The sequence below is a fragment of the Callorhinus ursinus genome, unplaced genomic scaffold (genome assembly GCF_003265705.2).
Source record: "Callorhinus ursinus isolate GAN/ISIS: 27379988/994484 unplaced genomic scaffold, GSC_fseal_2.0 scaffold30, whole genome shotgun sequence".
Taxonomy (NCBI): Eukaryota; Metazoa; Chordata; class Mammalia; order Carnivora; family Otariidae; genus Callorhinus; species Callorhinus ursinus.
This window is the reverse complement of record NW_027397092.1, coordinates 2,282,796-2,297,515: the sequence shown is the minus strand read 5'-3', so window position 1 is coordinate 2,297,515 and position 14,720 is coordinate 2,282,796. Positions and strand designations below refer to the sequence as shown.

General features: G+C 37.0%; 1 protein-coding gene across 1 annotated transcript in view; it reads right to left on the bottom strand.

Moving 5' to 3' along the window:
• Window positions 1-630: 630 nt before the first annotated feature.
• The window catches only part of COMMD10 (COMM domain containing 10), a 188,309-nt gene continuing 174,219 nt past the window's right edge, over window positions 631-14,720 (bottom strand). The window contains exons 6-7 of the mRNA XM_025860877.2: window positions 1,663-1,722; window positions 631-934 (exon numbers count right to left, since the gene is read on the bottom strand). Of these exons, the coding sequence (XP_025716662.1) occupies window positions 896-934; window positions 1,663-1,722 (99 nt within the window). The 3' untranslated portion in view covers window positions 631-895. The remainder of the gene's footprint in view (window positions 935-1,662; window positions 1,723-14,720) is intronic.

Below are 14,720 nucleotides of genomic sequence, written 5' to 3'. Positions count from 1 at the left end.
CATTCATAAAAGATCCAACTGGTTAATATTTTTTTATAGGCAACCATACTCATGTTTATATATAGTCACAGCATAAAATACTGTGTACTTCAGTTCACCTAATTCTAAAACATAAAAATTTTATTGACTACAATTAATTAACATATTTATAGAAAGAAAATGTAAAAGGTATCTGTTTTGAAATTTTAAGGATAATGACTTAGCACTCATGACAATTATTTTTATTTATGATCTGAATCTCTCCCTTACTATGAAGTGAATCATTATTAATTTGCAGCACAAAGAAAAGCACACAGAAACCTGGACTATTATTAGATCATTACATTTAGACAAAAATATTAAAGTGCACTGAGAAGCTCCCACTGGAATTAACTGATAAACTACTACCAGCTCTCTTTTAAATTTCTTTCCTATGTTATTTCCCAAGCAAAACATCATTATACTCAAGGAAAAATAGAGTATCTGATTGCATTTGGTTGCCTTCTTGCTTTAATAAGATAATTACCAGAGTTTTGTATTCTAAGGTACACATTATCCCTTGTATCCAGGAACCCTCCTTGATACATAAAGGTGTCATCAAATATGTAAAAAATGAACAGGTCAGACAATAAAGCAAAAACAAGACAATAATAACAATATGGTATTTACTGTTTCCTTTTAAGCGAAAGCATTCTTTACAATTGTTTGCCGTTGGCTCACAGAAGGAGAGAATGGGTATTAGAAGCTCTCAAAACAATGATCTCCCTTGGCTGTTATTTCTCTAAGACGCGGTAAGCTCTGTCATTTACAAGAAGAAAGCTACTGAATCCTTCAGAAAACATAACCTGGCAGCCCATCGTCAGTTCAGAATGATGAGGTGGCAGGAGTGTGATGGAGAAGCCAGTCTTTAGGAGCATCATGTGAGGGAATCCAGCTGCGCTTGTATGGTCTCCAGCTATTCATAAAGACAAAACAAGAGAAAAGTTGCTGAAAGGCAAGAAATGCATATGAAGGGCTGCTCAGAAACTTGCCGAGGGGAGGGACAGATTGGCAGCGGCAACCATGCATATTAAATCCATTCACATAGCAACAGATTCACCACGTAGGGAAGTTTTCTTTTCATATGAAGGTATTAGAATTCATGGCTGCGATCTAAGTTTTCCAATGTGCCAAGGAGGATTTCTAAATTCTACTATTTTAAGTACACTCAGCTGTTTTAATTTAAATGATCACTACACAAGACTTTTGAAGTTGGGGGGTAAGGGAGTGCATCTTTCTGGCTCACAAAGTCAGGATTTGGAAAGAAACATGACAAACACTCAAAGATAAATCTTTATAGGCCTGGCACCTCCCTTTCCTCTTGGGCCCAGAAATTAAAATATTTAATGTTAAATATACCTAAAGTGCCAGTGTGGCTAAGTACCACATAGTTCATTACTGAATGCTTTGCTTTAAAGTAACAATCCCACAGCTTTAATTAAAATCATTTCCACTTTCTTCCTGATTTAGTTTGTCAGATTCTCTTCGGCTCGGCAATGCTTCCCGCCAGGAAACATACGGTGTTTACAAGGGATGTTTAAAGAACTTAGCTCCACAACAGGTCACTTAAAAATAAGAATTCATAAAAAGAAGGCAACATTATGTAAAACCCCACATAGCAGAAATTATTTTAAAAATATAGACCTTGTTATAGAAATCAAACAATTCCTTGTGACTGAATTCCACAAGAACTTTCTCCACGCTCTGTAAGGAAGAAAAAGAAAGAATGAATTTAGTTGTATACAATGCACACTGCAGTTTTTTCTCTCTGGCTAGCCCCAGAATATGCCCTATTATTCTATGAATGGTTTAAAAAAAATACTTACGTGCTCCACTCAACCCCACTGTTGCTAAAACTCACAGACGCGCTTAATGACACTCCACTTTAGCAAAAGGTTTCAACTCTATAGGGACATCTGTTCTTTACGTTGACTCCACAAAGGTTAATAAAATAGAAGCCAGCAAGAGAACAATTTCATTATCTATTTTTTTTCAAGATAGAGATAATATAGGAGATTGTATTTCATCTTTCTCAGCAGTCCATTCGGAATCTAGTAAATACCATTACGCAAGACACTGAAGGCAGCATATCTGATTGAACGCATCCAGCCATGAATGCCTCCCGTCAGCACAGCTGCTGCCTCCAAGCATTAATCTAGCAGTTACGATCCTAACATGCTGAGATGGTTACCTTTCCTAATGTACAGACTCAGCAAAAGTCCACAATTAACATGACAGCTTCAAAGCGGAGACTTAACCATGCTCCTTCCTTTACCCTCAGATGTGACGGGGGAACCTTCGTGGGAGCCGTGGGTGCTGAGGGATATTGGGCACGTCTGCACGACGGTGCAGCCGACTGCAACAGGAATCCGGCCCACACCAACCTGCTTTGGGTTGACTTTGTAAACTGAGGGAACACTTAAAGTAGTTTCTGAAGATCGGTCAAACCTGTCTGTTTTATTCAAGGTACCTCTGGCAAATGAAAGTTAATGAGGAGAGAAGGCCAAGAATGGGCTTCCTGCTCTGACCATACTGTCATGCTCACGGGACATCCAACGGGCACCATGAACTGAAGAAGCGGACAAAGGTTGAAAAGAGACATGAATTCATGTACTTAATTGCTTGAGGTCATTTCCAACATTCTCCTAATTCTCCTTCTGTTTCTATGGCTACTTTTTTCTTTGTCTTATCTGTTTTAATGGTTTCCATTTCTACTTACAAAGCCAACATTTTCAAAATGAAGTATCTCCAGCTAACTCCAGGAGGGTCAATGGGGCTATGTTCAGATATGGCACCTCCTTTTTCAAGAAGCCAAGGTACAGAGGATCAAATTCCACACATTTTCTTTGCTCCTGTAACACCTACCTAGGTAGTTAAGCTTTAAAATGAATCAAGCAGCATATCTGCTTTAAAGCCTCATCCTTTAGGAAGGATAAAAAAGTAGTAGGCTGACACACACCATTGAACCTCCAAAGGTTCAAATCAGCATTATCTAGCAGTGCTGTATTTCCTCCCAGCAGTTAAAGGGAGAAGACAGGCCTCAGTTTACCCTATGGAAAAGCAAGGCAAGTTTATTACTTTCCCCCCAATCCAAACGTTAGGAGGGGCTGAAGACTGAATCAGTTTGTCAACAACTGGCTTGCTGTTCGTACACCCGAGGTCACAGCTAAGCTGGGTTCTTGGTTCCTGGATTTTGCTTTGTTTCAAGTTAGTGTTTCCTAAAAGGTTGCACTGAGGAAAAGGAAGGAAGGTGACTTTGAAAACATACTTCTTAAAATAACAGCTAAATTAACGCGTGTGCACATGTGCACCTGAGTGTGTGTATGTGTGTATGTATATATATATATAGGGAAAGATATGTATATATATTTAGTGTCTTGCTTTACTGAAATACTTAGCCCCAAGAAGGGGAAATGCTGATACCTGAGATAAAATATGCAAAGAACTTATGCCAATGTCTGGCAGATATAATCACTGATAGCTATTATCATTATCATTTCTCATTCAACTCACAGTGACTTAGGGAAGACCATGAGAATATGGGAGAATACAGGAGTGGCTTTAAGTGTTCCGTATCTACATGTACAGAGATTATTCTTAGAATTTGAGAATCTATGTTTACCCAAGGGGTGGCCAAAGGCAGTTGTTTAAGGAGGGTAGTGATGGAACTCAGATAGATATGTAGGACAAAAAGGAAAGGGGGGCTGGCTAAGAGCCAACTCCCCGCATTGTCATGTTCTGACATGGAACCCTAGAAAGCCCAAGAATTCTATATCTAAATCTCGCCTTCCAGGACATTATTTAAGGTATATTATCAAGAAAGGAGTACAGGTCGCATTTACTTAGTAGTGTGATAACTTCATGACTTTAAATTGAGATATATGGCCCAACACCTCCATTTTTACTCCTGCTTTAGGTCCCGCAAATATCAGGAATGGGTGTGATCAATATCCTTCCTTGGACCATGATGTTTTTAGGAGGAAAACACACTCTTAGCCTTTTTTGAGAATTTAACTAGAAAGTCACAAATCTGCTTTATCAAACCACAATCAACTCTCTAGCTTCATTGTTTACTCTTCAGAAAATGTATGGAACGTTCTGTTCACTACGGAAACATATTTTCAAACAACTTCTCTTCAGTTTCATGTCTGGACACAAATCAGTGGCAGTCTAGATTCAACAAGGATATAAGAAGTGCATTAAGTTTAACAAGAGTCCAATTATTAGTATTTCAGGGGTGCTTGGGCTTGGACTGTCTAGCTCTATGAACACTCTGGGCCTCTGACTCAACTCATGGTTCATTAGTATTTTTGTTAAGGGAAGAAGAGAAAATAAAAATGAAATTCAAACCAGTGCCATCTCAGCTATCAGTCACAACTCTAACAACAAGCTTTCAGGAGGAAGATGTAGAAAATCATGGCTAGAGTAGTTCTTAGACTATATCTGACAATGGGTTTAATTATCCATGTGCTTCCTACCACTGCTAATAGATAATGAGACTTGACTATTTGGTCCCGTTCCCCCCCCCCCAAAAGAATCAGAAAGATAGTCTCGATAATAAACTGTGGCCTATTATGTCATACTAAATAAGAAGAGAAATATCTTAGCGACATAAAACTATAGTTGCAAGTAATCAAAATGCACTGTCATTTTGTCAACCATATACCAAAAGTATTTTAAACTGAACTACATACCTCTAATCACTTGGTGAAACAAACTAATACATGTATGTATTTTTTATATACATGTGTATATAGACATATCTTTAGATAGTACTGTATTTTACTTTTTACATAGCCAAATGTTTAAGAAAAAAGTTTATGAGAACATTATATCCCCATTCTTCCAGTAATCAGATACAAACAACATTTTCATAGAAGGCAAATTATACTTTAAGTTGAAAGAATTTAAAAAAATGGTAATTCTAACAGGGAGTTTATACTGCCTTCTGAAGGAATATAATGACTAGTTAGGTACTAAAAATTATTTCTGGGAGGGCTTTTTACTGCTTGTGTGTTTAAAGGAATATCAATAGATACCTGCTATTATCCATGATAACTCATGGGTAACATTTAGTAGATTTGGTGAAGAAAAAAAAAAAAGTAAATTCAGACATAAAGGAAGAAAATGACAGTAATACAATAATGGTAGGGGCTTCAGCACCCCACTTACTTCAATGAATAGATCATCCAGACAGAAAATCAATGAGGAAACACTGGCCTTAAGTGACACATTAGACCTGATGGATTTAACAGACATACACAGAACATTCCATCCAAAAGCAGAATACATATTCTTCTCAAGTGCACATGGAACATGCTCCAGGAAAGGTTACATGTTAGGTCACAAAACAAGTCTTAATAAATTTAAGAAGAATGAAATCATATCAAGCATCTTTTGCTACCCCAGTGGTATGAAAATAAAATCAATCCCAAGAAGAAAGCTGGAAAAACCACAAACATGTGGAGGCTAAACAACATTCTAATAATAAACAATGGGTCAACAGAGAAAGAATAAATAAAAAAATACATTGAGGCAAATAAAAATGGGAACCCAACAGTTCAAAATCTATGGAACATAGCAAAAATACTTCTAAGAGGGAAGTTTATGGTGATACAGACCCACCTCAAGAAACAAGAAAAAAATCTCAAACAAGCTAACCTTATACCTAAAGGAACAAGAAAAGAACAAGTAAAATCCAAAGTTAGTAGAAGGAAGGAAATAATAAAGATCAGAGTGGAAATAAGTGAAATAGAGACCAAAAAAAACACAAATCAATGAAACTAAGAGCGAGTTCTTTGAAAGGATAAACAAAATCGCTAAACCTTTAGCCAGACTCATCAAGAAAAAAAAGAGAGGGCCCAAATAAATAAAATCAGAAATGGAAGAGGAGGAATTACAACCAATACCACAGAAATACAAAGGATCATAAGACAGTACTACAATCACATGCCAACAAATGGGATAACCTAGAAGAAATGAATAAATTCCTACAAACATGCAATCTTTCAAGACTAAGTCCAGAAGATAGAGAAAATCTGAACAGACTGATCACTAGTAATGAAATTTGATCAGTAATTAAAAAAAAAAAAACCCTCCCAACAAACAGAAGTCCTAGACCAGCCTCATAGGTAAATTCTACCACAAAACATTTAAACTAGAGTTAATACCTATCCTTCTCAAACTATCCCAAAAGACTGAAGAAGAAGGAATGCTTCCAGACTCATCCTATGAGGCCAGCATTACCCAGATACCAAAACCAGACAAAGCGACCATAAAAAAGAAACTCACAGGCCAATATCCTTGAGGAAGACTGATGCAAAAATCCTCAACAAAATATGAGCAAACTGAACTCAACCATACGTTAAAAGGATCATACACCACAATCAGGTAGAACTTATTCCAAGAATGCAAAGATAGTTCAACATCCACAAATTAATCAATGGGATACACCACACTAAAAGGATAAAAATCATATGATCATCTCAATAGATGCAGAAGATGCATTTGATGAAATTCAACATGGAGTTATGATAAAAACCCACAACAGAGTGGATATAGAAGGAATGTACCTACAACAGACCCACAGCTAACATCACATTCAGTGGTGGGAAGCTGACAGCTTTTCCTCTCGGGTCAGTAAGAAGACAAGGATGCCACTCTTGCCACTTTTTATTCAACACAGCATTGGAAGTCGTAGCCATAGTAATTGGACAAGAAAAAGAAATGAAGCATTCAAACTGGAAAAGAAGATGTAAAACTCTATGTGCAGATGACATGATACTAAATATGGAGAACCTTAAAGACTCCACCTCTAGAACTAATAAATTCAGTAAAGTTGAAGGATACAAAATTAAGATACATAAATCTGTGGCATTTCTACACAATTACAAAAAAATATCAGAAAGAGAAATTTAAAAAACAGTATTACTCACAATTGCATCAAAAAGAATAAAATACCTAGGAATAAATTTAACCAGGGAGGTAAAAGACCTGTACTCTAAAAACCACATTAATGAAAGAAATCGGAAATGACACAAACAAATGTAAAGATATTCTGTGCTCATGGATTAGGAGAAATAATATTGTTAAAATGTTACTACTACCCAAAGCAGTCTACAGATTCAATGCAAACCCTATCAAAAAACCAATGGCATCTTTTACAGAAATAGAACAAACAATCCTAAAGTTCGTATGGAATCAAAAAGACCCCAAATAACTTAAAGCAATCTTGAAAAAGAAGAACAAAACTGGAGGTATCACAATCCCTGATATCAAGATATAGTACAAAGCTGTAGTAATCAAAACAGTATGGTACCAGCATGCATGTGTGCGCGTGCGCACACACACACACCACAGATCAATAGAACAGAACAGAGAGGCCAGAAATAAACCTATGCTTATACAGTCAATTAATCTTCAAAAAAGGAGGCAAGTACATACAATGGGAAAAAAACAGTCTCTTCAATAAATGTAGCTGGATAGCTACATGTGAAAGAATAAAACTGAATCACTTTCTTTCACCATATACAAACATAAACTCAAAACCAGTTAAAGACTTAAGTTTAAGACCAGAAACCACAAAACTACTGGAAGAAAACACAGGCAAAAGCTCTTCAATATCAGTCTGAACAAGACTGTTTTGGATCTGTCTCCCCAGGAAAGGGCAATAAAAGCAAAAGTAAACAAATGGGACTACATCAAACTAAAAAGCTTTTGTATGGTAAAGGAAACCATCAACAAAACAAAAAAGCAAACTACTGAATGAAACAAGATATTTGTAAATGATATAACTGATAATGGGTTAATTACCAAAATATATAAAAAACTCACACAACTCAATAGGAAAAAGAAAACCCCCAAAATATGATTAGAAAATGGGCAGAGGGACTGAATAGACATTTCTCCAAAGAAGACTTACAGATGGCCAACAGACAGACACAGGAAAAGATGCTCAATGTCACTAATCATCAGGGAAATGCAAAACCAAACCATAGTGAGATATCATCTCATGACTTGTCAGAATGGCTGTTAACAAAAAGACAAGAAATACCAAGTGTTGGCAAGAATGGGGAGAAAAGGGAACTCTCCTGCACTCTTGGTGGAAATGTAAATTGGTGGAGCTACTATGGGGAAAACAGTATGAAGGTTCTTCAAAAAATTAAAAATAGGCATACCATATGGTCCAGCAATTCCATCTCTGGGTGTTTATGGAAAGAAAAACAACAACAACCAACAAATCACCAATCTGAAGAGAGATATGCACACCTATGTTCACTGCAGCATTATTTGTAACAGCCAAGACATGGAAGCAACTTAAATGTCCATCAATAGATGAATGGACAGAGAAGATATAGTATATATAAACACAATGGAATATTAATCATAAAAAAGAAGGAAATCTTGCCATTCGTGACAACATGGATGTACATAGAGGGTATTATGCTAAGTGAAGTAAGTCAAACAGAGAAATACAAATACTGTATATTTTCACTTGCAAGTGGAATATAGAAAACAAAATAAATGAACCAACAAAACAGAAACAGACTCACAGATACAGGGAACAATCTGGTGGCTGCCAGAGGGGAGAAAGGTGAGGGGATACGTGAAACAGGAAATAAGGATTAAAAGGGATAAACTTCCATTTACAGAATAAATAAGACATAGGGATACTATGTACACCACAGGGATATAGTTAATAATTATGTAACTGTTATGTATGGTGACAGATGGTAGCTAGAGTTATCATGGTGATCACTTTGTAATGCACATAAAATGTTGAATCACTTGCACTGAAGTGATTCACTGAAGCTGAAGTCGACCCTTGAACAATGTGGGGGTTAGGGATGCTAACCCCCCACAAAGTCAAAAATCAACATATAACATTTAACTCTGCCCAAACTCAAATACTAATAGTCCATTGTTGACCGGAAGTTTTACTGGCAACATAAACAGTCCATTAATCTATATTTTGTAAGTTATAAGAATTGTATACGTTTTTACTTTATATACTGTATATACTTATCATAAAGTAAGCTACAAAAAAGAAAATGTTATTAAGAAAATCATAAGGAAGAGAAAACACATTTATAGTGCTGTACTGTATTAATGGAAAAAAAATCCATGTATAAGTAGACCTGCCTGGTTCAAATCCATATCGTTCAAGGGTTACCTGTAATATAATACTGTACACCAACTATACTTTAAGAAAAAGAAAATTCACCCTAGGGTTTTAGATGTAATGGGTAACTCCTAGGAAAACTCTTTTTAGAGATGGACTACATGGGCCCCACAAAAATTGTCAGGTTATATGTATTTCTATCTTCCTTCTTCCTGTAAATGCAGACAACACGAAATTCCATAAATGTGCTTTTAAATACAAAGCATTACGGTTGTTTTTCATACACAAATAAAATATAGGCTCACAAACAATGGAGAGAGCCCAAATATCCATCGACTGATTAATGGATAAAGATGTGGTACATATATACAATGGAATATTGCTCAGCCATCAGAAAGGATAAATCTTGCCTTTTGCAATGATGTGGATGGAACTAAAGGTATTATACTAAGCAAAATAAATCAGTCAGAGAAAGACAAATACCACATTATTTTACTCATATGCAGAATTTAAGAAAAAGCAGATGAACATATGGGAAAGGGGAAAAGAAAAGGAGAGAGGGAAACAAGCAATAAGAGAGTCATGATGATAGAGAACAAACTGAGGGTAGATGGAGGGAGGTGGGGGGGGACGGGATAGATGGCTGATGGGCATTAAGCAGGGCACCTGTTGTGATGATCACTGGGTGCTGCATGTAATCACTGAATTCTACTCCAGAAACCAATATTGCACTGTATGTTAACTAAAATTTGAATTAAAAAAAATACTCGATTAAAAAAGTAAAAAATAAAGAATAGGCTCATATGATGATATGTATTCTGAAAGCCCTGACACTGGTAATAACCTACAATACCTCCTATTAATTTTAAAACAGTCCAAGGAGGCAGGCATGCCATAAAATATTCCTCTTTAAAAGACGAGCGCCTGGAGGCACACTGTGGTAAGAAAGCCACCCGAGGAAAACAACCAGGTAACAATGGACAATGAACTAGAAGAGTCAGAGCAGGAAGTTAAGGGCTATCCTGAACTGTTCTTTCCACGTGAGATAAAATATGGATGACCATCAATAGGTAAATGTTACTAGAAAAACGGGAAGTAATTTAACGACATCCAACTAGGTCAAGATAGTATTATACACACTCCTCCACATAAATGAAGACTTTTTAAACATTAACAGGGAAGTCAGTGAGTAAGATAGTTTTTTGTTGTTATTGTTTGGTTGGGGGTAAAGAGGGTGGGTGATGTGTACTGAGTCATCCACACTACTACACGCTCCCTTTTTTGAGACAAAAGTGCTTGTACCCAACATGTTTCGGATGCTACGATAAATGACACCTGCTCATGTGAGAACAGGGCAGAATAATATTTTTCTTAGTTCTACACAATCTTCCCTAATCTAACTTAAAAAGTTTTTTTCCCCAGAAGAGTCTCCCCGCCAAAATAAAAAAAAAATCTCTGTATTCCAAACTGCTATACTATCTCCCAAATATCCCCCACTTTCCTGCCAGTTTTTATTCATCTCCTTCCAGATGGAGTGCAGTTCTAAATGGATAAGATAAAATGAAAAAGCTAAAAGAAAATATTCATGAATTTCTCTATAACCCTGGGGTATATAAAGACTCCTTTAAAATGACATGAAAATACGCTAACTATATAATCTTTAGTTGGCAAATAAGCTGCTAGTAAATAAACTAACTCTAAAGAAAATGACTGATAATCAGTGAGAATATATTAAAATCCAGAACTTCCATTCATTGAGTCACATCATCAAAAGACTAAAAGGAAAGCCAGAGACTCATATGCAGAATATACAAAAATGCCTATAAATCAATAAAAAAGAGGAAAAACTCAGTTGAAAAATGGATGAGAACATATACCCAAACATTGTGTTGTACACCTAAAACTAATACCATGTTGTGTCAATTATACTTCACGAAAGACAAAAAGAAAGCCAAGTGGGTGGTAGTGTTTGGCTGGCGTGAAGGAGTGAACTAGTGGGAGACTCGCATGATGCCAGATGAGATTGTTAAAAGGGACTGCAGCTAATGTGCTGATCTCGAAGCCTGCCTGTGGAATACAAGTGGGAAAGAACCTAGAAATTATGGACAGCCCTCCTCTTGGTAGGTTTCCTGGCAGTTTCCCGAACCAGAGAGGGGTACGTCCAGGCTGCTCAAGAGTGCCCCGGCTTGACAGCCGTGCTCTGATTTAAAAAAAGAAAAACAAACAAAACAAACATACAAGAGACTTGAACAGTCACTTCACAAAAGATGTCCAAACAGCCAAAACCATATGAAAATACATTAGCAACCATACTGTGGGAAGACATGAAAATCTGTGAATCTGTGTAACTACTCTGAAAACTTGTCATACCCTATGACCCCAAAATTCACTCCTAAGTATTAGTATTATGTTCAACTGAAATGTACACATTTGGACACCATGAGACTGGTACATGAATAATGAACAGAAACAATACTCAAAAGAACCATAAAATGTAAGTAACCGGAATTTCTTTCAACAGAAGAATATATAAATAAATTGTAGTATAGCAACACAATGGAACATTATACAGACATGAAAATAAACCAGAGCTAAATGTGATATCACACACGACTCTCAAATATCTAAATGTAAGAGAAAGGCACAGAAGACACATATTGATTGGTTTCATTTATATGGGGACTGAAAAAACAACAGCAAAAGAGGTTTTAGAGACAAATGCTTATGTGGGACAACTATAAAGTAAGAAAGTAACAAAGATATTACCAGAAGTATCGGAATAGTGATCCCCTCTGGGTGACCAGACAGAGGAGGAAGTAATTAGGAGGAGGCATAAGGGAGGCTTCTGATGTAATGACAATACTGTATAGATTTCTTGATCATGGGGGGCCAAAGGTGCTCTTTTACAAATCACTGCACTCTTTCTCTGTATGTGTGCCGTATTTCCCTGACTTAAAAAAAAAAAAAAAAAAAGATGGCATTGCTAGGTGTTGAGTTCATTCATTCATTTTTATTCAATAAATACGGATTAAATATCTACAAGGTCTGGTCTAGACACTACATATACTTAAGTAGTGACAGAGACAAAAATTCCCCTCCTTCTAGTTAATAAAAGCAGACAACAAATAAGATTTGTAACACCACCACCACCAACAATAACAGTCTACATACATACATGTGGGAATGTCTGTTGGTGTTCAGTGTTAGGAAGAAAAATGAAGCAGGGAAAGGAGATGTGTGTCTGGAGGTGGGTAGGCGGAGATTCAGTGGTAGGTGGCCAGGAAAGGTCTCACCGAGATGGTGACATCTGAGTTAAGATTTAAAAGAAGTGAGGGAGAAAAAAGACAACCCATAGGATGGAAGAAGATCCTTGTAAATCATCATCTAGTAAGAGTATAATACCCAGAATATATAAAGAACTCCTGTAATTCAACAACAAAAAGACAAGCCCAATTAAAAAAAAAAAAGGCAAAGGACAGAACAAAAAAGATACACAAATGGTTAGGTAAGCACATGAAAAGATACTCAACAACATCAGTCATTAGGCAAATGCAAATCAAACTGCAATGAGAAACTAAGGAGGATATAATTTTGGGGGGTGGGGAGGAGAAAACCCAAGTGTTGGTGAGGATGTAGGGAAATTGGAATCCATATACATTGCTAGTAGGAATGTAAATTGGTGCAGTGGCTGTGGAAAACAGCATGAAATTCCTAAAAAGTTGAACAAAGAATTACCATATGACCCAGCAATTCCCCTCCTGAATATATACCCAAAAGAAATGATAACAGGGACTGAAACAGATACTTGTACACCAATGTCTCTAGTATCTTTTTAACAGCTATTTAAGGCAACATGTGGATCTAATAGCAGTTAAGATTTTGATGAAAAGATGATAGTGGAAGCAAGACCATAAGAACAAATAAACATTACTCAGAGTAGTGCATTTTATTCATGTTTACTCCTCCCTCAACCATCAGTTTAAGCCCTGCTGTGGGCTGAGTTGTGTCTCCCCAAAATTCACATTGAAATCCTAAACCCTGGTACCTCAATTTGTAACTGTATAGAGTGTTGAGGTCTTAAAAAGGTAATTAAGGTAAGATGAGGTCATGTGGATAGGCCTGAGTCCAACAATGACAGGTGCCCTTATAAGAGGAGATTAGGACCCAGACACACACAGAAGGAAGACCATGTGAAGACACTGGGGGAATATGGCCATCTACAAGCCAAAGACAGAAGTCTTAGAAGAAACCAATCATGCTGACATCCTGATCTCAAACTTCTAGCCTCCAGACTGTGCATAAATAAATTTCTGTTATAAGTGACCCAGTCTGACGTACTTTGTTCTGGCAGCCCTAGCAAACTCAGATAGACCCCATCTTCTGGGATGGACAGAAGAGATCTTTCTTCTAAGAAAAATGGAGAGCCATTGGAGAGTTTTAAGTATAAGAATGATATAATTGTATCTACATATTAACAACTGCCCTTGGCTTTTATTTGTAAATGGAGTTGGCCAAACTGGATGTGGAGAGACCAGTTAGGAGGCTATTGCATTAGTCCAGGCCAGATAGTGATTTGACCTAATGTGATGGCGACAGTGATAAAGTAGAAAAACTTGAGATATGGTTTAGAGGTGGAAGAGACAGCACTTAGTGAGAGATTTGAGTAAGAGTGTGTGTGTGTGAAGGAACAGAAGAAGTCAGAATAACTCTCAGCTTTCTGGCAAGAGAAACTGGATGGCAGCAGCGGAGATAAGGGAACTCTAGAGATTTGAAGAAGGAGAGAATCAACGGGGCAGTTCCAGAACACAATGAGCTTGATTATGTGAGATTTCCCTGAAAATAAATGAAATAAGTCTAGAAAGCCAAAAAAGAGACTAAGGTAAGAGAAACATACTTTATATTTTGTTATGATATATTGATACTTAAAACAGCAAGAGTGTGGGGTGTCTGGGTGGCTCCGTCAGTTAAGCCTCCGGCTTTTGATTTCGGCTCAGGTCATTATATCAGGGTTGTGGGACAGAGTCTCACTTTGGGCTTCGTGCTCAGCAGGGAGTCGGTGTGAGGATTCTCTGCCTCTGCCCCACCCCTGCTCATGCTCTTTCTCTAAAATAAATAAATATTTATTAAATAAATTAAATAAATATAAATATAAAATTATTTGTTAGATAAATAAATAAATCTCGAGCACAGAGCCTGCTTAAGATTCTCTCTCTCAGGGTGCCTGGGTGGTGTAGATGGTTAAGTGGCCAGCTTGATTTTGGCTCAGGTCATGATCTTGGGGTCCTGGGGTCGAGCCCCTCTCCCTTTGTCCCTTCCTTTGCTTGTGTTCTCTCTCTAAAATAAGTAAATCTTAAAAGTCAAACAAATAAACAAACAAGAACAAAACTGCAAGAGTGGTTGCCATTGCACGGGAAAAGAATGCAGTATGAAAAGAAAGGGAAGCCTGGGGCAGAAACCTATGGAATTCCAGTATCTAGGGTAGGTGGGTGTTCCATAAATGACAAGTACCACCAGGCCCACAAATTATGTTCAGAGAAATTAAGTTAAGAGCACTGACAGCTGCATGGTACGTGGTAATGTA